The sequence below is a fragment of the Aulonocara sp. 'chitande type north' Nkhata Bay genome, linkage group LG17, assembly GCF_057382095.1.
Source record: "Aulonocara sp. 'chitande type north' Nkhata Bay isolate Kocher_YH1m ecotype deep benthic linkage group LG17, A_spYH_male_GT1.1, whole genome shotgun sequence".
NCBI classification, from domain to species: Eukaryota; Metazoa; Chordata; class Actinopteri; order Cichliformes; family Cichlidae; genus Aulonocara; species Aulonocara sp. 'chitande type north' Nkhata Bay.
In genome coordinates this window covers 8,637,450-8,661,789 of record NC_141360.1, presented here as the reverse complement: position 1 = coordinate 8,661,789, position 24,340 = coordinate 8,637,450, and the positions used below count along the sequence as shown (strand labels likewise).

The window sequence follows — 24,340 nt, the reverse complement described above, 5'->3', positions numbered from 1 at the left end:
CTTAAAACAGTTAGTGATCCCTGTTGACCTCCCTCGGCTTTTATTACCACTAATCATTTATTTAAGCTCAGTTTTTAAAACCTTAGGATGGAACCACAGCCCAGCCCATGCAGCAGTATATGAATGACTAACCTCGTATTGTGGATGGATTATCTCAGTTGTTCTCCTGGCTGAAGTTTGGTCCTTTTACAGCATCCTGCCATGCGATTACATTTGTTTCTGACCACTGAGAACACTCACGTTAACTTTTATCGAGTGGAAAAAAAGTTAGCTTGTTTATATTATGCTAACATAGCTGTGTCGCTAGCGGTCACGTAGCACATCATTATATACCAGCTAGCCCAACTTCAGTAACCCTACAAACGTCACTGCTGTTTAGTTTTCTGTCTTCATTTATGCTGGAAGTGATAACAGAGCTGTACGTTTGAATTTGTTTTCAAAACCCGCAGTCAGGACATGCTATATTGTATTTAGATAGAAGCTAGCGAGCTAACTCCCTGCTAACTTCTAACTCCGTTAAATGTCATAAATTCCGTTTTCATGGATGCCTGGATGTTAAACTCAATTGTTACACCTGGTAGAGCAGAACGCTGATCATTTTATTAAAGATGAAAGACTTTAGACAGTTTTTCAACTCTCAGTAATGCCACAGTGATCGTTTGATATATGGACCTGCAGCGGAGTTTAGACCCAGACACGGCTAGTGACGTCAGACTGAACAACCGGATAGCAGTACCTGTGGGGAAAACGTGGTAGCTGTTGAAACAGCGAAGCTGTTGGTGTCTGCTTGATTAGCCGCCAGATTTGGATAGCCGAAGCTAGTTTTATGAATACGAAGTGCTTTGCACTGGTGAGTAACGAAACTGTTATAGCCGCTGATCGGCATCCTGAAATGTTAATGTTGTTCGCTTCAAAAAACAAACGCTAATGGTGACGGTACTATGCAAGTAGCTAGCGAGTGTGCTAAACGCTCACTCCCGTTGTTAAGCGTTAGTTGAGAACTTATTAGCTGTTGTTAGGTTAAGGAAAAAACAGTATGTCTATCTGTTGTATTGAAATGTTTTATTGTGTTACTTTTATTCATCACTGTTGTTACTTGACCGTGAGCAGAGTATATTGAGTTTGCTGCTTTTAATGAGCAGTGTGAATTGCTTTAATGATTGGTGATAGCTACATTGCCATGTAATGAAAACGTTTAGAATTTGATTAGTTGTACAACATTAGAAATTGAAACACATTTTGTTCATGATTTATACTTTAAACAGAAGTGTTAGTTAAGTGTGAACCATGTTCATTTGAAGTAATTCTGACCTCACTCTTAGGTCAGGTTTTTTGAGTTGGAGAAAGGAGCCGAGACTCCTCAGAGAACATTGGATTACAGACTTTGTGGAAATCCGCAGAAGAGGAATAATTTTCCATTGCAATGGATGGCGAGCCACAGCCCATTTGGAATTGAATCTTGAAGTCTGGTTGCCTGAACTGTGGTAGGACAAAACAGTGCAAACCATACATCGATCGTGGACTGAACTCACACCAATAACTCACCAGATCACCAAACAGGCCTGATCTGGATCCTATTGACACTTTAAAAGACCCGGGTCTAACATTCTTTTCTTTTTTATTTTGGGTATCTGTGCGCGCACACACAATTTTGGTTGTTATTGTAAAGGCAATACAGTGCACAAATTTCAAATACAGTTGAACTATTGCTTCATCATTTGCAGTTGTGTTTTCATTGTGGTTACCCATCCTCTGGGCTCCTGTCGTTCCTGAAATCTTCTGATTTGCCCATTGTTTATATATTTTGTTACATACTGGTTACACAAGAGCTGAATTTTTCAGCATGAAAATGATCGCAAACACACTACTAGTGCAGTAGAAACCCAGATAGAAAACAAAAAGGCACATAATGGATTGGCCTCCCTAACATCATTAAAGCAATGTGGGATCATCCCAGAAGAGAGTAGAACAAAAGGCAGTCCTTCAAGAAGCTTAGGGAACTATTCCTGAAGGCTGCTTAAAGAAATGATAAGAAAGCTTGCCCAAAACAGTCTGTGTTGAAGACTAATGGCGATCATATGAAATGACTTGACTTTCAAGCTGGTTACATTTATATAAACTCTGATTTTGTCTTAAATACTGTATTTCTATGGATGTTTCTGCATGTTTCAATAAATCCCTACACCGATTTCACATTTTCCTAGCAAAATATAGACTCACGCACAGCACTGCACTTTCTGCTTTTTTACTAGGGGCTCTTAATGGTTTCACATATGTTACAGTGTCCGCTGTCACTAATAGTGTTCTATTGTTTGCTGGGTGTGAGATCATTTCCTAGATTTATCTTGCTCACCGTGGTGATGTAGAGTTCAAGTTCCCATCTTCATCAACAATAAAGCATTAATTATAAACACACATCAGGAGCTCACAGAAGTGTTGTTGCTAGGTAGATATTGTATGTGCTACCTTATGTTTCCAGATTTAGTCCCTTGGAAAACACAAAAAACAGCAAACAAAAAACAAACAAAAAACATGTTACTGAAAGAAATTAGATGTGTTTAATATTAATAAGGAGGAGAGGCTGATAGCAATTTTAAAATATTCACCAAAAAAAGAATAGTTAGGTACTACATCTATCCAGGAGTTTAAGAAAATAAGGGGGTAGGATAACTCCAGGCAGCGGATGGAAGAGAACCAGTTTTTAAAATTTAATAATTGAAATTTTTTCATCTATCAAAGAGAAGCTTCAAAAGTGTATTGGGTATGGCGATAATTTATACAGGCATGATGTTATGTTTTTAATACTTGACAGAAGATTACGGGCTGTCTGGTAGTTTCATAGACTCCTTGAGAACATCCATCCAACAGCAGCAGACACCATGACAAATGTTTCTGAACGTGTCTGTTCTCCATCATATCGTTCAAGAAACTCAGTACTCAGTACTGCCGTTTTTGTAATACCGTTGTTATTAAATATTTCTTGTCATTTAGTATGAAAACTGCAGCTTGATAAAAATCATCATCACTGGGTTTGGTGGCTGATCAACATGGCAATTATTTCAGGACAGCTGAAGGCAGAAACCTGTCAGCATATTTCTACAATTTATAGCTCTTATAAATGATGTATTTTTGTCTCCCACTCGTGCTGAATGCCTATTCATGTATCATCTTTTATGCAATATTATTTCCTAATAAGTCAGGATTGATCTTAGAGCTACAATGCATATTTAATGGGGCCTGCAGCCATACTGACAGGGTTTTACAGTGATGTAGAGCCTTTCTTTTTTCAACCACACATAAATTGTTGATCGTATTTGTGCAGGAAGGATGAGTGTCCATTCATTAACAACTGGCTTTAAAAAGCTGTTTTCAGACAATGAGGACCGCCTCCCTCCAACTCAGCGTTTCACTGAATCGAACATGAACAAAGGGAGTAGTTTGGGCTGCTGCAGCTTTGTTATCGGTAACATGCAATATAAGATCAAATTAGGATTTGTGAAGATGAAAATTAAATCAACCATTAGGCTAATCAGGAGCAGTAAGAGCTCATGCTGATCTTGGGAGTCTCAAGCAGCTAATTCTTTAGTCTTTACTGAAAACTTTAGAAGACAAATGGACAGTAATTTAGACAAATTTCCCCAAAACCTTTCCAGCTAATCCGATCCTAGCTGAAATATTAAATATTTAGGTAGCCACACAAGACGGCGATATCTTTTGTTGCTGTTTTACAGGAAAATATTCATTGGCAGTCATGTATACAGCTCCGATGCATTTATTCAATTTACTGCTTATGTTGTTTTGTCTGTTCCAAAGTCTGCGAGGCGGGATATCATAGTGTTTGTAGACTGCAGCCGCTAATATTTCTCTATTGTTTGCTGAGTAAGATGGTGTCCTAGATTCATCTCCTCAGCATTCTCTGTTGCTGTGGGCTTCAGGTCTCTCCGTGGACCTCAGTACATGCCCGAAGTCAGCACAGAGCACTGATATTACATAGTTACCTTTATCTTAAAAGGGCAAAGCCTTTCACCTAGGGCTGAACGATTATGGAAAATAATCTAATTGCGATTTTTTTGCCCCAATATTGCGATTGCGATGCGATATGCGATTATTTTTTAAGGTCTTTGTCTTCTGTATTATTAAACAAAGACAAGCAATACATCATATAGTATGGCCAATACTATATTACATTAATTTTAAACTGTTCTTTCCTGGAAGACAGACCTCTGTTATGATGACATGAGGTGATGCATGAATTGATGACTGACATTTTTATTTAACTTCTTCAATCACAACAGTATATTTGAACATACACAATAGTTTATTTTTAGCTTACAAACATCTGAGCATAAAGTGCTGACAAGGAACCCTGGTGTAAACATTAAAATGAAAGTCAGTACAATGTGCAGATTGCAGAAATATACATAAACAAAATCAGTGGCTTTACCACACTCAGTTTTTCGACATCTGTGAACTACTAGACAGTCATTCAATTAAAAAATAATATTAAATAAATAAAACTAATAAATAAAAAATACACACATCTTACTGATCTCTGCAGTCAGTAACATTACACATAAAGTGCAAACATAATAGCAATTGTATAAACACACACACAAACACGCCTTTAAATTTTAAAGGCGTGAAATTGGACGGTCTAGTTCTGATTAGCGTCACCGCTGTCTCGGTGGAGTTTAATAAACTCGGCCGTCTGCTTCTTGCTATCTAAAATATAACCAGACACTGGTGTAAATTCTCGACTGTCTCATACTTCTGTTTAATAAGTTTTCTGTTTGACGTTTAGTCAGCTGTGTGAAAACCAAGGAGGAACCCACCCGGGGGATTAATAAAGTTTTATTTTATCTAATCTAATAACTTTAATCTCAGCCAAACCGATTTACTCACGAACAAACAAAACACTGAAAAAAGCCCAACAATAACATTTTTAGGTTGTCTAAGTGACTTATATATTACGTTTAACCCGAGCAGCGAAACTCCGCGGTGATCTGAAAATGATGTGCCGGGAGTTGTGCCGTTCTCGGCCGCATCAGTAACCCTCGAGCTCCCGGCTAGCTGTCGAGCTGGTGGGTAGCAGACGCCTCTGAAAACGTCGAAGCACTTTTGCAAATATAGGATATCTTGATAAACCGAGCAGATATTTGATGTTTACACAACTACTTTCTCGCCTGAAAATATGTTAAAAGTTTATTTTGTGACCCAGAAAGATTAGTATGAGTAATTTTAAAACTTAGTAGCGGCCGCCATTGCTGGAAACTGGAGTTTGGCTGGGCCGCGCTATGAATTCTGGGATATGGTAGTAATTTGGACAGCCTTCGGCGCGTCGCTGTGACGTAATCGGTCTACAAATGCGGCCTCAGGAGGATGCAGCCCATGAATTTGGACATGTCCAGAGTATAATCGCAGCCTTTGCGGTTAGAAAATTGCACTTGATCATGTCGCGATATTATCGCAAATGCGATATATCGTTCAGCCCTACTTTCACCCCAGAGAGATGGAGTCTGCCACAGAAAAGAGAACAAGAAGCATCCGTTCTTCCAGGCCAGAGTGTTGAGGATTTCTGTTCCAGGCAGGCAAGGTTGAAGGAAAATGATCGATATTCAAAATGATCCTTTGTAGCTTTCTTTTACTCCTATTGTTCCTGTTTCGCAAAGGCCAGAAATGTGCTCCGAGAGAAGAACCACTTGTGTCCATTAGCTGAACTCTTTGGAAGTTTTCTTTATTCTTCCCTACCCTGACCCGCTGAGTTATACTGAGAATAAAAGGAAACTCTCAGTCTCAGTACTTGATCTCCTGCACAAGAGGGATGCCCACATTCTCCATCTATCATTTCTTTAGGCCAGGTCAAGTTAGTCCAGACATTCTTCTCCTTAGCAGCGTCTCCTAGCACATCCTGAGGGATCCAGAGGCATTCCAGTACCACATCAGATATACATAAAATCCTTTCACAAAGTCCGAGTCTACCCTAGGGTCTCCTACATGATGCATATGCCCTGAAAATCTCCAAAGGGAGGCACCCTGAAGTCAGCCTTATGAAATGCCTGAACCACTTTAGCTTTTTAGAAATAAAGGAGCACCAGCTCTATTCTGTTCTCCCTCAGGATTGATTGAACTATTTCTAAAGTTTAAGCTCAGCCACCCTATAGAAGAAATTATTTTTAGTTGGTTATAACTGTATTTTTTTCTGGAATAAAGTTTATTATTGTGAGTAATTTTTCAGATAAAAGCAACCAGAAACCTGCTTCTCCTTTTAGGAATATGAAGGTTGTTGTGGTGGAGGGGTTATTAATCCAAAGGAGGTGAACAAAACAAGGTCATTGCTGCCACCTGTAACAAAACCTTGGAGGGGAACCTCCACAACCAAAGTAGTGCTTTAGCATAGGGCTTGGCTGTAGAGTCCAGAAGAGCAGGAGACTCACCAGTGCCTATCTCACCACTGTAGAGACATGCCCTGGAGTTGGATTCATTTTTAGGATTTGACCTTGGCATGCTAATCATGTGAACTTCCATGTTCTCTATATATACTGCTTCACAAAAAGGAAAACCTTTTGAAAACCCCCAAAACAGGAATGGTTTTAAAGGTGGAGGCCACTGACATTTTTTCTCTCCCCGTCTTTTCTGACAATTTTTTGCACTAGTTCAGTTAGGGTCAGTCACCGGTGGCATGAGGTGACACCTGGACCCCACAGAGGTTCCAAAGGTAGTTCAATTCCTCTAGGATGGGACATGAATACATGGCATCACCAAGAGATTTGCTCTGTCGCTCAACACAGTCTCAAGAGCATGGAGGAGATTCCAGGACACCGACAGCTACTCCAGGAGAAATGGACAGGACTGTAATAGATTCTTAACCCATCAGTAGGACCGATATCTGCTCCTTTGTGCAAGGAGAAACAGGATGAGCACTGCCAGAGCTACAAAATAAACCTCCAGCAGGACACTGGTGTGAATGTCTCTGACCAAATATCAGAAACAAACTACATGAGGCTAGCCTGATGTCCTCTAGTGGGCTCTGTGCTCACTGGCCGACACTGTGGCATTTGCCAGAACACCAGAATATGCCTTTGACAGATAAGAGCCGGTTTACCCTGAGCACATGTGACAGACGTGAAGGGGTCTGGAGAACAAATGAAGAATGTTCGCTCAGCACGACAGGTTTGGCGGTGGGTCAGTGATGGTGGGGTGAGGCATATCCACAGAGGGGCGCAGAGACCTCTACAGGATTGGCAACAATACACTGGCACACTGTGAAATCCACTGTCAGACACTACACTGGTGCAGTGGGTCCTGGTTTCCTCCTGTTGCACAATAATGCCTGACCTCATGTGGCAAAAGTTTGCAGACAGTTTGTGGAAGATAAAGGAGTTCATACTGACCGGCTCCCATGCTCGCCTGACCTAAATCCAATAGGACGCGTCTGGGACGTTATGTTTCAGTTCATCAGACACTGCAAGGTTGCACCACAGACTGTCCAGGAGCTCAGTGATGTCCTGGTCCAGATCTAGGAGGAGATGCCCCAGGACACCATCTGTGGTCTCAGTAGGAGCATGCCCCGATGTTGTCAGGCATGCACATAAGCACATTGAGAACATACAAACCATTGAGTGCCATGTTGAGTGGCTGGGGTGAATTTTCAGTAAAATGGGCTGGTCTGCCACATACTTTTCTTCACTTGGATTTACAAGGTGTCTTTGAATTAGGCCCTCTGTATGTTTGTAATTTTCATTTCCATCAAACAATGTAACATCCCTTCATTCCTAACACATTACCCGATCAGTATAGATATGCAGGCAGCATGATTTCCCCCCCCCCCCATTGAGATCAGATCTATATTCTGATTTGTTTCTTTCATTTTTTCGAGCAGCGTAGATGCTTCTAGCTTTGTGATCAGATTTCCATTCTGTGGATGCACTCCAGATATGAAGCAGTTTCTTGTGCAGACAGAATATTATTTACCCTTCTGGAGTCAGTGTTTTGCAAAAGAGATCACAATATGAATGTCTTGCTGCAGCGTTGATAACAGTGTTACTCCAGCTTTTGTAATGTAGAATAGTGGAAGATCATTTAATCTTGTTAACCGATTCACTCAAAAGCAGAAACACTAAACCACCAATTTATCCCCTCAGTGGGTGTTTTTCAAAGCTCCTACCAGTCTTCTGTGAGGCTGTCTTACTGAAGCAATCAAGCCTTCAGCTGCCTGTAGTGGACAAGGTCCTAATTTGTATGAACAAAAGACTTCATAGTCTAGCTTGAATAGCGAATGTCAGACCAGAGGCACCAATGTGAGCCTCTGATTCAGTGGTAAAACATGCAGGTTCTGATTGCTTTCCTATCAAAGAAGTTGCTCTAGGAAAGAAAATTGTGAAGAGAAAGGAAAATTGCGACAGCATATCTTGTCTTTGTAATTCCGCAAATAGGAAGCAATGCATTTCGAGACTCCGAGTTAAATTACTCCCATATCTATCACCCAAAGGTAAATATAAGAATGTCCTCATCTTTTTTTGAAGCAGAGCCAACAGCTGCAAAAACAGACAGACTTTTGCTGCAGACAGATTAAAAACAAAGAGTGAAGCACCTACAAGGGATTGTGTAACATACACCAAACAGAGCGCGTGCCTCCTCAGCCACGGATCACATTTCATTCCCCACCATCCTTCAGTCCTTCGCACAAGATCTGAAGAAAATTGTTTTTGGCATTTTTTGGAATACCACTGCTTCTCCCTGTGCTCATTTTTTTCTTTTTAATACGCACTGTCAGCGAGTTGGTACTTCCATAACTCATTGAAACTCTCAACTGTGAGCGCAAGTACAAACTTTAAATGCCCAGTACTCTTGTCAACTGGTTTTGTTATCTATTCTCTTTGATGAAAACACTCATGCGCAGCCCTAAAGTCCGTGGCTTCAGAGAACTTGCTCAGAGATTCCAATTTTCCAGGGCTGTCAACTTCGCAGGGCTGCACAAAAACAACTGAAAACGTGTGTTTGAATCTTTCCTTTTTATTTTTATGGATACTGCTGCTGCTTTTTAAGTCTTAATGTGCCACTAATGCAACCATTTGTCATTACATAATTAAAAATCAGTACCTATTACTTCAAGGTTTGCTTTCCAACATATGTGGAGTTAATGCTTTTTATAAATTGCACTTAATTGTATTGTTAGTTTTGAATTAATTTGTGTAATAATTTGTGATGCCTTATTAACAGTTTTAAAGACAGGTATTTTTCAGCAGCATGTACCTTTATTTTTATCTTTTCTAGCTGGTTAACTGTTAGCATTAGCTCTCACCCTGTTTCTACATTGTCTTCTGTCACACCAACCCTCTGCATGTTCTCCTTCACTACACCTGTGAATCTTCTGTGTGTTCATCCTCTTGCAGCTCCATCTTCAACATCCTTTTCCCAGTACATCCACTATCCCTCCTCCATTTCTAATGTTGTCCCTCCTGCTCACTCCCAATTAAAATCTCAACATCTTCAACTCTGCCACCTCCTGCTCCACCACTCGCCTTTTTATCAGTGCCACTATCTCTAAGCCATACACCATAGCAGGTCTCACTACTGTCTCTTAAACCTCACTAATTCTTATACAAAACTTTCATTTAGACTCCTGCTGATTCAGTGTCTCTTATCTATAATGGGCATTAGACGACACTCGCTGATTTTTCCTTTAGGAATAAAGGAGAGATTCCGTAAGCTCGGTGAGGGTGACTCATCTCCGATAAACGAAAACCATTTATATCATTTTCATTTCATCTGTCGTTCAAATGTAAAATGTTTCATGTTTCTCCAGGGTAGGACTGGCTGTATTTCAAACATTATCCGGAAGCACAGAACCGGATAATAGTTGTTTCAAGTGGGATTCATGGTACTGCGTCTGTAGTCTGTTTGCGTAGGTGTTTGGCTACGCAGAGTACAGGATTATGCTATGCAGTCTACGTGGGCTTGCTTACATACAGCAAGAAAATAACCAACAGTATGTAGATGTTGCTGATGCTATGCATAGGTTGAATGCTGGATTCAAACGCTGGCCTGAACAGTAAAGGGGGCCCACAAAGTCATGAAAAGATCGATAAAGCACAGACAAAGACTGTAGTAAACAAATGTGTTAGAACTTCAAGAACAGTCTACAGCAATGTTCTCTCTAATTTTTCATGTGTCTGAGCGAACACACAAACTCCCTGAGCGGCCCCCTTAGACCACTGTGTGCAACAGCAGATGTGTGGTCACGCCAGCATCAAATCCATCCAAGTTACATGGTTTATTAAAATGACCAAACTACAGCATTTACATTTATGTTAGACTTCTTTTAATTAAGTGCTTTAGCCCACTTACAATGAAAATTAAAAAAAATCTTGTTCATGACCTGTGTAGTATGTTAACACTATTGGAAGTAAAAATAACTTGAACTCCAATAAAGCTCTGACTTGTATTATGAGTCTGTGGTCTGGGAGAGAGTCCTGTAACTCTGTCTGCAAAATACAGCATATAATGATCAATGTTGGGCAATTAATTATATAGTTACTTCTTCAAAAAAGTTACTGAGTTATGCAAACAACAAAGTTGTTTTTAAATAAACATTTCAAACTATTTACAGAACAATCAGCTGTTCTGCATCAAATTTGATGCCACACAAATTATTTGTGCCACTCCAAAAAATAATTTCTGTCCACTATGAGATAAAGGAGAGCAACAGCCTGATACCTGCAGGCTTGACAGCAGGAGATGTATCACTGCTGTAACAGCTGTAACATTCACACAAGATTTGCGCTAAACGTCGCAAATCTCTCATCTCAAAACACCGCTGTCACTCCTAAAACTTCCCCCCTTCCTAAACAACTAAATGCCATGTTGCCATATCATTTTTTTGATTGGTCGACATGGTACTTTTTCCGACGAACAGGAAAGGGTGGGGGTTTTTTTGGTTTTGCTCACAGGTGGAGAGTGCTTTCGAGCGTTTTCCTTATAAAACGCAGTTTTTACCGTTTCTTCCCGCAGTAAATATAAACAACAATAGTATTCAGGAAAAACAAACATTGCATATATTTTTATCATAACTCTGGTTTTACGTGGCCGATCAACACAATTTAAAAACTGGTATAAAGTCCACACTTTTTCCGTCAACTTCCGTCTGTCCTGCTCACATCTCCAGTGGTTGTACATGTTGCCATTAACTCCACATCAGCCACGCCGCTTTGCTAGCTAAAACACCGGTGTCAGCACATAAGGACGCTGTCATAGCCTGTCAATGATGTTGATTAACTGCGTATATACGAATGTGAATCGCATCATTGGCTGGACTATGGGATAAGGTGGCATCGTTCTAATGTCGACTGCTTAGGTGAATAGGTTGAATGCAGGGGTTTTTCAACTTGGGGATCAATACACTCTACAGACCTGTTGCTCAGCATATTTTTGACACTGCCTCCTGTTGTCAGCAGACAGCTACTACATGTAGACAAGAGTCTACAAAGCTGTGCATTGGCTGTCTAGCTGCAGAGCACAACCATGCCAATCCCATAATGCACTTCCTGAAAAGCCTACACCAGCATAAATAGTGATTGTACTCTTAGATGCAAAGGAAGGAGTTGTGGCTTTGTTTACCACCTTAAAACACTTTTTTAATTTGATCTATATTCTTATGCGGGTTTAGTATTTCATGTTCGTCATTTTTTTGTGTTTCTTTCACAGTCTTTTACTCTACATACACAGCGTTGTCACTTAGGCATCATCAAAAAAGAAATAAATAACAGGAAGAGCACAGTAGCCCTATCTCCATATGGAGCACTCACCGCTCCTCTTATTCTCACAGTTTTGGTATCAGCAAAGTTCCAGGAAAGATGGAGAGTAGGGAGAGAAGAGGAGGTCGAGATTCTGCCTCTCGCAGGGCAATTAAAGTGAGCTGAGTACACGGTGAGAAGTAGTGCTCTCACTGAGAGATGTACTGCACCTGTGGTGTGACAGCCACAGATAAAATCCTTAGTTAGTCAAAATCATGACAGTGACTTTACTCTAAGTCAGCCTTATTTGCTGTTGCTTTTACTTCAATATCATTTAACGCAGAAGCCAATTCAGTCGCTGCGTTTCACACCACGGAGCAGTCGGCCACATAAAGACTAATTTTAGCACATATTTGAAAGTGAAGATGTCCCCGGGGAGTGGTTTGATAAGCCTGCAGAGAGAGGACAGGTTTTTCTTACCAGACAGCTGTACTCTACCTCCTGCTCTGGCAGTTTTTTGTCATTTCTCCACCTTCTCTCGCCCCCCCATCCTCCCCACCCGCACCTTCCTTTTCCACTCCCACTCTATAGATAATGAGGTTTTAATGTAGTAGATTTGATATGGTGCAAGAAGGCTGGATTTTTCCCCATTACTTATCTCTGGCTACCAGGCCTTCCCATATGGGCTGCCCCTTAACCTCTTCATTCTGGCAAACATAGAGCCACCCTCATCCTCCCTCCCCCCCACCCACACACACACCTTCAAATTCAAACTTCACCCCCAACACAATACCCCATTTCTCTGTCCACTTGCAAATATAACGCATTCTTTTCAAGCCTTTAACACTTGTCCTTGCGTTATGTCCTAATTACGAGAAAGCAATTAGCAGCGTCCGTCTTTTGTATATGTTAATAAGAGAAATCAGTATATTAAGATGACATGAATGAAGGTAATAAATACTATATGATATCGCATATTGGAAAAGTAAACAGGCCCTGCAGCAACAAAGGGGGCTGATGATCGGGGGATGAGTGTTGGTTATGAAAGATTACGATAATAAAAACAATCATCTTTAACCCTCTTTCATCCGTTCCATCTTCTGGTAGCCTTCCCAGCCTTTCGTCTGCTTTTCCCTCAATTTCTTCCCACTCTTTTCCCTCCTGACCTGTCCTGTTCATCACCACCGTCATCTCTCTTCCTCTCATCTTTGCTATGCTTTTGACCCCCTCCACCCTACCACCCTTCATCCTCACTGCATGCTTCCCTCCCTCTACTTTCATGCCATCACCACATTATATCTGTCATTCTCTCCAGACTCCATTTCAAATTAACTGCAGTGAAGCTTTTTTTTTTTTTTTTTTATCTGAAAGAAACCGACTGAAGACAGGAAGTCTAGAAGGCAGACAGAGAAAGATAGCAGTGCAAGGTGGTGGTCTTTGGTTTATTGGAGTGGCCTGATAGGTCTCATACCTAATTCAGTCCAGAAGAAGAAATGGAAGGGGTGAAGACCAAATTCTCACCTGTCTCTGAGGATAATAGCTAATTAACTGCATTGTGACAGAAATACCTATATATGCAGGGAATGAAGGGGGGTGGGGTTAAAAGGGGTGAAAACGTAACTGGAAGATATATGAGGGCAAGGAGCATCATATGAAACAAAAACTGGAGGTTTAGAAATGTTAATGATAGTGAGCTTGAAAAAGCCTGAACAACATTTGTTCTCATGTGGGAAGATTCTGTGTTACCACACCAAGAAAACTGGAAAAACATATCATGTTTATGTATCTTTCCAGAAATAATGACAAAGGATCGCTAAAGACTATTCATTGTTTTTGTTGGGTTGGCTCCAAAGTGGTGCTAACGGGGTAAATGTTGGAAATCGCACGAGTGCCAGCTAAAGATTTCTGACTTCTTGCCTTCTGACAGTGACTGCAACTGTACCAGAGGAACCTTTGATGTCTGAGAGGATCCTGTGAGGATTTAGGTTTCCAGAGAGAACAGGACAACTTTGCCCTTTACTCTGGTTACAGTTTAGTATAAGAGACTGATGGGGAAGGGAAGGTTAAGCTCACATACTGTTTTCTGCTGTGTGGAATCTGTTTCCTGTGCACAGAATCATTATATTCATTCAGCAAACACTCAGTCTGCCGCTGTATTTTGAATGCCTTCTGCCCATTTTGAATCAAATTAAGCCTCACAAATCATATGGTGTAATCTGTTTAAGAATACCAATATCAAGTCTGCAAAAGCAGCAGCTTTAGGAGTTCTTTAGTTTTGAATAGGGCTCCACACCTCGCAAAATGCTTGTTTCTGACCTTTTCTGTTTTAAAGAGGAACCTGACTTATTGAATCTTTATGTGCTGCAAAAAATGGCAGTCTCCCAATCTTAGTGTTTAGTTTCGACACAGAGGTGTAAGTTAAGCAGTGTTTCTTTATTCATCACTCACTTTTCCATAGTGTAGATCGTTTTATCCAGGATGTCAGTGTAACCATGAGGTGAGCGCTGGTTATGGTTACAGATGCAATAGAGCTGACCAGAGGGGTTGGATAATATGTTCAAATTTTCAAACTGGCAACCATCGATCCATCTACAAGCAACTGCTGCTGTGCACAGTCAGGGTCAAAAGAAAGTTTTACACATCTGGTGCATGCATCTGGTCTTTGAATGAGGTAAATACAAACTCAGATGGACTACAAAACATGTGCACTGTGTCATTATTTATTTGACAACAACTCAGAATCAGTCGCTGCCTCCATAGGAACTGAGAGGGTAAGTGGCAGCCAGGTGCTGCTAATCAAACACACTTGATTAACTGAAGAGCAGAAAGTGTGAGCGCCTCTATAAATCCTCGTACAGTGGATTAGAAAGTCATTAAGGAAATGTTAAGTTATTCCTTCTTAAGGTTGTTCTAGCTGTTGAATCATGGGGTGTAATACTGATGAGTCTCTTGTGTCTGTGTACAACTCTCAGCTCTGGAGATCATTACAACAGAAAGAAAGGCGGCACACGTAGACTTCTTGTATTCTCGAGGTGGATTAGGTTAGAAAGTGACCCACACACAGTGCTGCTAAAAAGTGTTTGCCACTTTCTCAATTTCTTAGTTTTTTGCAATTTTGTAGAAGTTACAAATTCATCAAACAAATTTTCATTTTTGACAATGATAAACTGATTAAATACAAAATGCATTTTGAAATGATGATATTATTTAGTTTGGGACACCAGTATTCCAAACCTACCGATGTGAAGTGTTGCCTTGCTTTTTAATAGCCACAATGAAATGAGACTAAACACAATCGTGCTTTGGCCACTGTGTATCACAGCACACTCTTCCCTAAAACAACAATCCAGTGTCTTCTCTGTGTGAAGTTTTAATAAACTAAAAGCTATACACAGTGAGGCCTGTGGATTACTTTTTTCCTGTTTCAGCTTCACATTACATGAAAACACAGATATCCAAATATGGATTAATAAACCCAAACTATCTCCATGACTACATATTGTACCACTACATGTAACTGTAATATTTTTGTTATTTGGAACAGGGCAATGTGATGAAGCCTGGCAAAGGGTGCTTTTACCAATTTCTTTTGTTTTCGCTTTACTTTGGATGTATTTTTGTTTATACTGGCCAAAACTAAGTGCTGAAGTTAGACTAAAAGAATATTTTGGTTACAGACAGACTGTTTGGGCTGCTTCTTAAATATATCTCCTAATTGTCTCTGTACCTCACACGCAGTTGCAGTCATCTGTGCTGAACAGTTCGATGGTCCTAAGCGAAACACCTAATGTGGTTCTGGAAGGTCTGAGACCCGGGACCGGCTATGTGGTCCAGGTGAGGGCCCGCACTGTAGCGGGCTACGGAGCCTACAGCAAAGACATGCTCTTCCAAACCCTCACCGACGGTAAGTGTGTGGGTGGTTATCTGGAGTGTGTGGAGGTGTTTGTGTGGGTGTGGGTTTTCGTGGTGGAGAGGAAAGCGAGTGTAGGGCTGAGAGAGGGAATGTGAGAGGGTTGCGCAAGAGTGAAATTCTGGCTGTGAAGTGATTAAATTCTCCCTTACTTTCTGTGTGTGTGTGCGTGTGTGTGTGTTTGTGAAGAGTGCTTGCAGTCATGTAAAATGAGCCTTGTAAATTATATTTTCTGTGTATTAGAGAGAAAAAAGTGTCAGTTATATATTTTCCCTTCCAGAAATGCTCAGCTGTGTGTATGCAAGACTGAAACATATGAGGAGTATGAAATATAATATTTTTTCCTTAATTTGTGTGTGTGTGTGTTCTGCAGATGAATATAAGTCAGAGCTCGGACAGCAGCTCTCTCTGATTGCTGGCTCTCTAGTTGGTGGAGTGTGTATTGTATCACTAGTAGCTATCGCCATCATCTGTACCAGGTAATGTACAGCTGACACACCTGCTCACTTCACACGAAAGTGCAGCTGCACATAAATGTCTGTCACTGCAAAATCCAAAGAGGTAGAGATGCTAGACACGTGTCCTATTAAATAACATACTTTTCACTTGTCAGACTATGAACATGAACTGATAGTTAAAACAACAGTTCCCCTCTTTTTTGAGCTTTGAACGAAATGCAAAGGTGTTTGTAATTACGTGGACAAAGCGGCACTTCAGTAGCACAGTTGCAGCTTCCACACATCACGTCTTTAGATCACGTTATTTAATGACCGCTGAGGAAATCGATTAGCTGAGACAGACTGGTAGATGCTTTTTTAAAAGCAGTAAGTGGACTTTGAACAACATATTTTTTTCCAGGATAAATGTTCAGGGCCGATTGGCCATGGAGCATACCACATGAATAAAAATGCCCCCAGCAACAGAATCCCTCACCCATTTTACTAATCCCCTGCTCTCTTTCCTGACATTTGCCATCTGTTTCAAATATAATTACCCAGTAAAATAAATCTGACACCCACAAATATCAATCAAATAAATGTATTTTAACAAAGCTCCTTTAAATGAATAAGAGAGCTGCTGCACATGCATTCTTCTATTTCAGCTAAAATGGTGAAAAAAAGAAAAAAATGGAAGTTTATCAACCATATGAGCAGCACCTAGCACCTAGCTATCGCTACTTAAGCGTAAACCAGATAATGGAAGCCTCTGGGAGTGTGTGGTGTGGAGCGTAGCCACAGCTGATGTACCTCCTTTAAAGTAACATTTTATATGTTGTTGATGTGACAAAAAATAAATGACAAGTGAAAGTTCTGCATGAATAATTGTACTAAAATGTCCATCCGTCAGTCCTTACAAAACACCATCCATCCCTCTATTCGTCATCTTCCACTTATAGACAATCAGGTCACAATGGCACTAAGCCAAGTAGGGTCTTTTCCCCAGCAACACTTTCCAGTTGATCCTGGAGGAGCTGAGGTGTTCCCAGTTGCTCCCAATCACTCGAGTGAGCCTTGAGTCTATTCTAGGGTCACCTCATGTTTGGATATACCCAACGACCTCCAATGGAAGGCTCCCTTGAGACCGGGAGTCGCAGGAGATCCCTTTGGATGTCTGAGCTGTTCTCCTTATCTCCAAAGCTGAGCCCATTCCCTCTGCAGAGGAAACTGATTTCATCGGTCTTAGTCGTTTGGTCATTACTAGATCTCATGATCACTATTTGCACTATTTGTTGCAGTCTTATGAAAGTTGGACTTGGTGGAGTGCTAATCTCATTACCATGACAGTCTGGTACAGCACCCACATCACTGCTGATCTTGTGCCAATCTGTTGGTTCAAGTCACACTGCACTTCCTGTTACTTGGGAATAAGAGGCCATCATATTTGATACAAGCTTCTAAACCCCAACCAGGAGGCAGCATTTCATCATTTTTCCAGTTGGAGATGAGAGGAACTCTGTGGCAGTCCACCACCTCCTGCTTGACCACTAAAATGAAGCAATGTTGCAAAAGTACCGCTTTGGCGCCTCTGGGTGTCATATTATTCTGTATGGCATCGTTAGATTGTTAAATTACAGGCATCAGTGCATGAACAGCTTGTCCTACTTACTTTACATATAGGGGTAATAGGGTAAAGGGGTTGAGGACATGATTGGTGGTAGAGAAGAAGAAGAAAAAGATGTGATAAACTAATCTGTTGTTTGTTTTTCATCTTTGATGTTTTTTTTGGTTTTTTTTGGTGTCTTATCATTTGAATTTCGATTGATATTAAACCATGTGAGAAATTTGGAACCAAAAAATCCCTATTTGTTGCAGCTGTTAAAAAACACAGACGTTTGACTGATCTCATTCCATTCTGCTTTTTGTAATTCAGCGAGCTTGAAGGTTAAAACCACTGGTGTCGGCTTTAATAATGTGCTCTATTTTAAAACATTATCAACTGTGTAAAATGTTCATCTTAAACTATTTTCTGGAGCTGTTAAATAAATGTCTTAGAAAGTAAAATAATACTTTTAAAACGAAGTACAGTTGAAGTTGCATTAAATGGTACCTTACTATATATACACTATATTGCCAAAAGTATTTGCTTGTCTGCCTTCACACTTATATGAACTTGAGTGACATCCCATTCTTAATCCATGGGGTTTGCAGCTATAACAGCTTCAACTCAGCTGGGAAGGCTTTCCACAAGGTTTAGGAGTGTTTATGGGAATTTTTGACCATTCTTCCAGAAGTGCACTTGCGCTCTAATTGATCCCAGGAGTGCACGGTCAGGACTCTGTGCAGGCCAGTCAAGTTCTCCCACACCAAACGCACTCATCCATGCGTTTATGGACCTTGCTTTGTGCACTGATGCACATTCATGTTAGATCAGGAAAGGTCCCCAAACTGTTCCCATACAGTTGGGAGCATGAAATGAAAGAATTACAAGTTCCTCTCACTGGATATTATGAGGGACAGCCCCAACAAGTACCCTTGTCCTGGCAACCACCAAACCCGCAGTCATCCAGATGGAGAAGTGTGATTCGTTGCTCCAGACGAGACATCTGCACTGCTCTAGTCTGTGGCGTGCTTTATACCACTTTATTCATCACTTTGCATGGCACTTGGTGACATAAGGCTGTTGTTCGACCGTTGTTCACTGTTCCTGAAGGCCACATGAATTTTGGAGGTCTGTAGAGATTGACTTTGTAGAAAGTTGGTGACCTCTGTGCACGATGCACCTCAGCTCTGTGATTTTACATAGCCTACCACTACATGGCCAAGTTGCTGTTGTTCCCAATCATTTCATCTTTGTTATAATATCACTAACAGTTGATTGTGGAATATTTAGTAGTGAGAAAATTTCACAGCTGGACTTGTTCCTCTATCACGGTAACATTCTGGAATTTACTGAGCTCTTCTTTTACAAATGTTTGTGGAAGCAGTCTGCATGCCTAGCTGCTTCATTTTATACACCTGTGGTCATGGAAGTGATTGCAACATCTGAATTCTGTCACGGCTGCCGAGGCGAGCCGTGTGGATATAGAAGGAGGACCCAAGATGCAGGCAGTGGATGAGATACCGGTGGTTTTATTTACAGAGGTGTAGTGGCAAACAAACAGTGGGGCATAACAAACAACTAAAGACACCTAAACTGGGAGAACTAAAATAACAGACCTGGGAGCATATGACAACGGATGATGAATAGCAGAGAGACGCAGACGAGGAACAGGACTCCGTGGAACACAGGGTAACAGACTGACACAGAGTTACACAGACTGACACGGAGGAACACAGACGAACCGGCAACAGGCAGGAGAACACACAGGGCTTAAATACACACACCAGTAATCAGGGGATGAGAGACAGGAGGGCAACACAGCTGGGAGGAATCTGGGCTGACGGGACAGGGGAAACGTAAACTGATCACACTCACATACGACGCGGACCTTCACAATAAAACAGGAAACTCAGATACATGGAACCAGACAAGACATTGAACTAAACAGACAGATTCAGATGCAGACTCAGAGGCAGATCGAAAATATAACACACAGAACTCAAACAATAATAATCATCATCATCATAAACTAGAAAATGATAACTAAAAGCGCTGGGTCACCGACCCAGGACCATGACAGTACCCCCCCCTCAAGGGCTGGCTCCAGACAGCCCAGCAGAAACACAAAAACGGACCAAAACCAAAAAAGAAAAAACACCCGACCAGGGTGGGCGGAGGGGGCCCAGGACGGAGGGACAGAGTCCAAAAGGCCCAGACGGTCAAGTTCAGGAGGCCGACCATGCGAACGGCAGCGGGGCCGGTCCCGATGCCGGCCACGCAGTAGGCAGTGGCGTGGAAACAGTTCTGGGGGCCGACCGTGCGGACGGCAACAGCGGCGCGGAAACAAGTCCGGAGGCCGGCCACGTGGAAGGCAGTGGCGGCGTTCAGGAGGGCGTCCACGGTGGCGGAGATGCCCAACAGGTGGCCAGGCAGATGACCGACGATGTGGAGGTGGTAGTAGGGGACCTGAAGGCTGCGTGGCCCCTGCAGCCCCAGGTGAAGCGGAGGCTGGACCAGACGAGGCGGAAGCTGAAGCGGAGGCTGGACCAGACGAGGCGGAAGCTGAAGCGGAGGCTGGACCAGACGAGGCAGCAGCTGATGCGGAGGCTGAAGCCGGGCCAGGCGACGCTGCTGATGAGGAGGCTGAAGCCGGACCAGACGAGGATGAAGACACAGAGGCTGGACCAGACGAGGATGAAGACACAGAGGCTGGACCAGACGGGGATGAAGACACAGAGGCTGGACCAGACGGGGATGAAGACACAGAGGCTGGACCAGACGGGGATGAAGACACAGAGGCTGGACCAGACGAGGATGAAGACACAGAGGCTGGACCAGACGGGGATGAAGACACAGAGGCTGGACCAGACGGGGATGAAGACACAGAGGCTGGACCAGACGGGGATGCAGAGGCTGGACCAGACGAGGCTGAAGCAGAAGCGGAGGCCGGACCAGGCAAAGCAGCTGATGAGGATGCTGAAGCTGGACCAGGCAAAGCAGCTGATGAGGATGCTGAAGCTGGACCAGGCAAAGCAGCTGATGAGGATGCTGAAGAGGAGGCCACTGCAGGTGATGCGGAGGCTGGACCAGGCGAGGATGAAGACACGGAGGCTGGACCAGGCGAGGATGAAGACACGGAGGCTGGACCAGGCGAGGATGAAGACACGGAGGCTGGACCAGGCGAGGATGAAGCAGTGGCTGGACCAGGCGAGGATGAAGCAGTGGCTGGACCAGGCGAGGATGAAGCAGTGGCTGGACCAGGCGAGGATGAAGCAGTGGCTGGACCAGGTGAAGCGGATGAAGCCGAAGCATGCGCTGGACCAGGCGACGCTGAGGATGCTGAATCCGGACCAGGCGACGGCGTGGAGGATGCAGACGGAGGCGCTGCAGCAGATGGCGGCATGGATGAAACTGCTGCTGCAAGCGTGGATGAGGCTGCTGGTGGAGCAGCTGGTGGCTGGATGGGCTCCTCGGGCCCCCCAGCTGACGAGAAAGGAGGCTGGACGGGCTCCTCGGGCCCCCCAGCTGACGAGGCAGATGGCTGGACGGGCTCCTCGGGCCCCCCAGCAAAAACAGTCTCAGAACCAGTGGGCACTGGAGCCCCTGGCACACACAGAACAGAACCAGCAGGTGCGGAGACTTCTGACAGGAACGCAACAGAACCAGCAGGTGCGGAGGCCTCTGGCAGGAACGCAACAGGACCAGCAGGCACACGGGCCTCTGGCAGGAACGCAACAGGACCAGCAGGCACACGGGCCTCTGGCAGGGACAGAACAGGACCAGCAGGCACACGGGCCTCTGGCAGGGACAGAACAGGACCAGCAGGCACACGGGCCTCTGGCAGGGACAGAACAGGACCAGCAGGCACACGGGCCTCTGGCAAACACATAGCGGCCTGCAGCTGCGCAGAGCATTGACCCTGCTCAGACAGCGACAGCTCTGTGCAGTCCTCAGCTGGCTTCTTAAACTCCAGGGGTCCAGAGTCTGATGGGGGCTGAAACCCAGCCTCTGGGGAGGCCCTGGAGTGCATCTCAGTCTCAGAACTGGCCAGCCTTTGAGGAATGTTGACATTGTTCTTGGGTTTGTCTCTCTGCTTAGAGTACGGAGTTGTTGAACTGTCCGTTATGGGTTGGACTGACATGGCTTGCTGTACAGGAGGAGTAGGTGAAGGTGATGGCTGAACAGGTGGTGGAGCAACTGACACAGGATGCAGGGCTGGTGACTGCTGAACAGGAGGCTGAACTGAGGATAAAGCTAATGATTCTTCTGCTAACCGGGCTACTGACTGGGCCATGGATTGTAACAGGGTTTGTAATAAGTCTGGCTGTGACTGTAATTGAGCTATGGATTGTGAGGCTGAATGTGGCGGAGGTGGCGACTGGGCTTCCGGCCGGGCGGCTAACTGAGCTTCCGGCCGGGCGGCTAACTGAGCTACCTGCTGGGCAGCTGGCTCAACAAACACAGCCCCGGAATAAACAGTCATTCGAGCTGGCGAAACAGACGGAGTGTCTTTTCCACTCACCACAGCCGGCAGTTCCGAAGTCCTACTCTCCGGCTGTGGGGCGACGCGCCGACGGCGCGATCGTCGCTTCCTCCCGGGCAAAACCTCCGGCGGGCCGGGCAAAACCTCCGGCGGGCCGGGCAAAATCTTCACCGCCAGGCCGGGCAAAATCTTCACCGCCAGGCTGGGTTGGGAAGCGGTAGCGGCTGGAGGGCGAAGGTGCAGCTCATGAAGGAGGAAGTCCCGTGCCAGCGGGTGAAGCGAGTCTAGCAGCCAGGAGTGCGCAGAGAGTAGCTGCTGTAGCCTGGCTTCTACAGCGCGGTGGAACTCTTCTTCCTCCTGCTCGAGCCACAGGTTTACCAACCTTGCGACCGTGTCGGTTACCTCCTCCCGAAACTCCTGGGTAGGTGCAAATGCTGCTGGGTCCATGTTGGCCGGTTCGTACTGTCACGGCTGCCGAGGCGAGCCGTGTGGATATAGAAGGAGGACCCAAGATGCAGGCAGTGGATGAGATACCGGTGGTTTTATTTACAGAGGTGTAGTGGCAAACAAACAGTGGGGCATAACAAACAACTAAAGACACCTAAACTGGGAGAACTAAAATAACAGACCTGGGAGCATATGACAACGGATGATGAATAGCAGAGAGACGCAGACGAGGAACAGGACTCCGTGGAACACAGGGTAACAGACTGACACAGAGTTACACAGACTGACACGGAGGAACACAGACGAACCGGCAACAGGCAGGAGAACACACAGGGCTTAAATACACACACCAGTAATCAGGGGATGAGAGACAGGAGGGCAACACAGCTGGGAGGAATCTGGGCTGACGGGACAGGGGAAACGTAAACTGATCACACTCACATACGACGCGGACCTTCACAATAAAACAGGAAACTCAGATACATGGAACCAGACAAGACATTGAACTAAACAGACAGATTCAGATGCAGACTCAGAGGCAGATCGAAAATATAACACACAGAACTCAAACAATAATAATCATCATCATCATAAACTAGAAAATGATAACTAAAAGCGCTGGGTCACCGACCCAGGACCATGACAAATTCAATGATTTGGATGGCTGCATTTTGACTTTTGGCAATATAGTGTAGCTTCCACCACTGACAGCTGCAGCTCTCTCACCTTAAATGTAGAATCGGTATGTTTACCAGTATATCTGCTTGCAGTCGCGTGTGTGCATCTAAGTCAAATCCTCTCTGTACACTGTAGTCTTTAACCTTTCGCTGATCAACTGATTCAAGCTCAAACTACACTTGCTGCTGCTATTGCTATTATTGTTAGCTATTTCCAATACTTTTGTATCTGCATATGGTACTACAAAAAACCGAGTGTGGCATTTTCCGAATAATGGTCATTCATGGCCACAGCCACTGACAGCAAGGAGACCTACAAGTTAGTCTAACTTTAAATTTTGCATGCATTGGACTATAAAATATTTGTTTTCTTATCCTGTTAGGGGGTCACAGATGAACTGGAGCCTGTCCTAGCTGACATTAAGGGAGAGGTGGGCTATGTGAAGGAGAAATATCAAAATTAGAGTGCAAGAACAAAAGATTCTTATGAAAAAACATTGGTTGTGTACGCGAAGGGAGCATTTCTAAATGTACTTCACATATTTTTTTAAAAAAGGATTTGAAATGACTCCTAGTAGAAATAAAGTTGTAGACCAAAAAATCACGCACAAGTGATGCAAAAAAAATATTAAATTATAATATTTAATACGGCAAGAGTTTTAAACTAGCTGTGAAATGAGAAATGTCCAAAGTCTCAGTGACCCCATGAACTCCCAGAAATAGCGAGCGGCAAGCTGTCTCTCCTGCGCTCAGTATTAGGTGTCTGCTGTGGAGATCAGTCCACATATTAAAATATTACCGCGTGCATTCCTTTAGTTTCAGCCTCGGAGAGAAGCGGGAAACAAGAGCTGATGACAAAGAGCACGAGCAAGTCACCCAATACTAATGATTTCCTGACAGACTCTCTCTTAAGCACACTTCTGGAAAACAATTTATTTCACCTCAAAAGAGAAACAGCGAGAGGACAACCAATTAGCATGATGTTTCTGCAACATTTCTAACTTTGAGTTGTTTTATTTTTTTACCTACTTGCCACTTTTTCTTCCCCGTA

The 24,340-nt window shown here is 43.5% G+C and overlaps 1 protein-coding gene across 2 annotated transcripts in view; it reads left to right on the top strand.

Annotated features, from left to right (window-relative positions):
* LOC147309617 (ephrin type-B receptor 1-like) overlaps nucleotides 1-24,340 on the top strand; it is a 145,075-nt gene that overhangs the window by 80,348 nt on the left and 40,387 nt on the right. For both annotated transcript variants that reach the window (XM_086268692.1, XM_086268691.1), the window contains exons 10-11: nucleotides 15,471-15,636; nucleotides 16,016-16,121. In XM_086268692.1, the coding sequence (XP_086124818.1) occupies nucleotides 15,471-15,636; nucleotides 16,016-16,121 (272 nt within the window). The remainder of the gene's footprint in view (nucleotides 1-15,470; nucleotides 15,637-16,015; nucleotides 16,122-24,340) is intronic.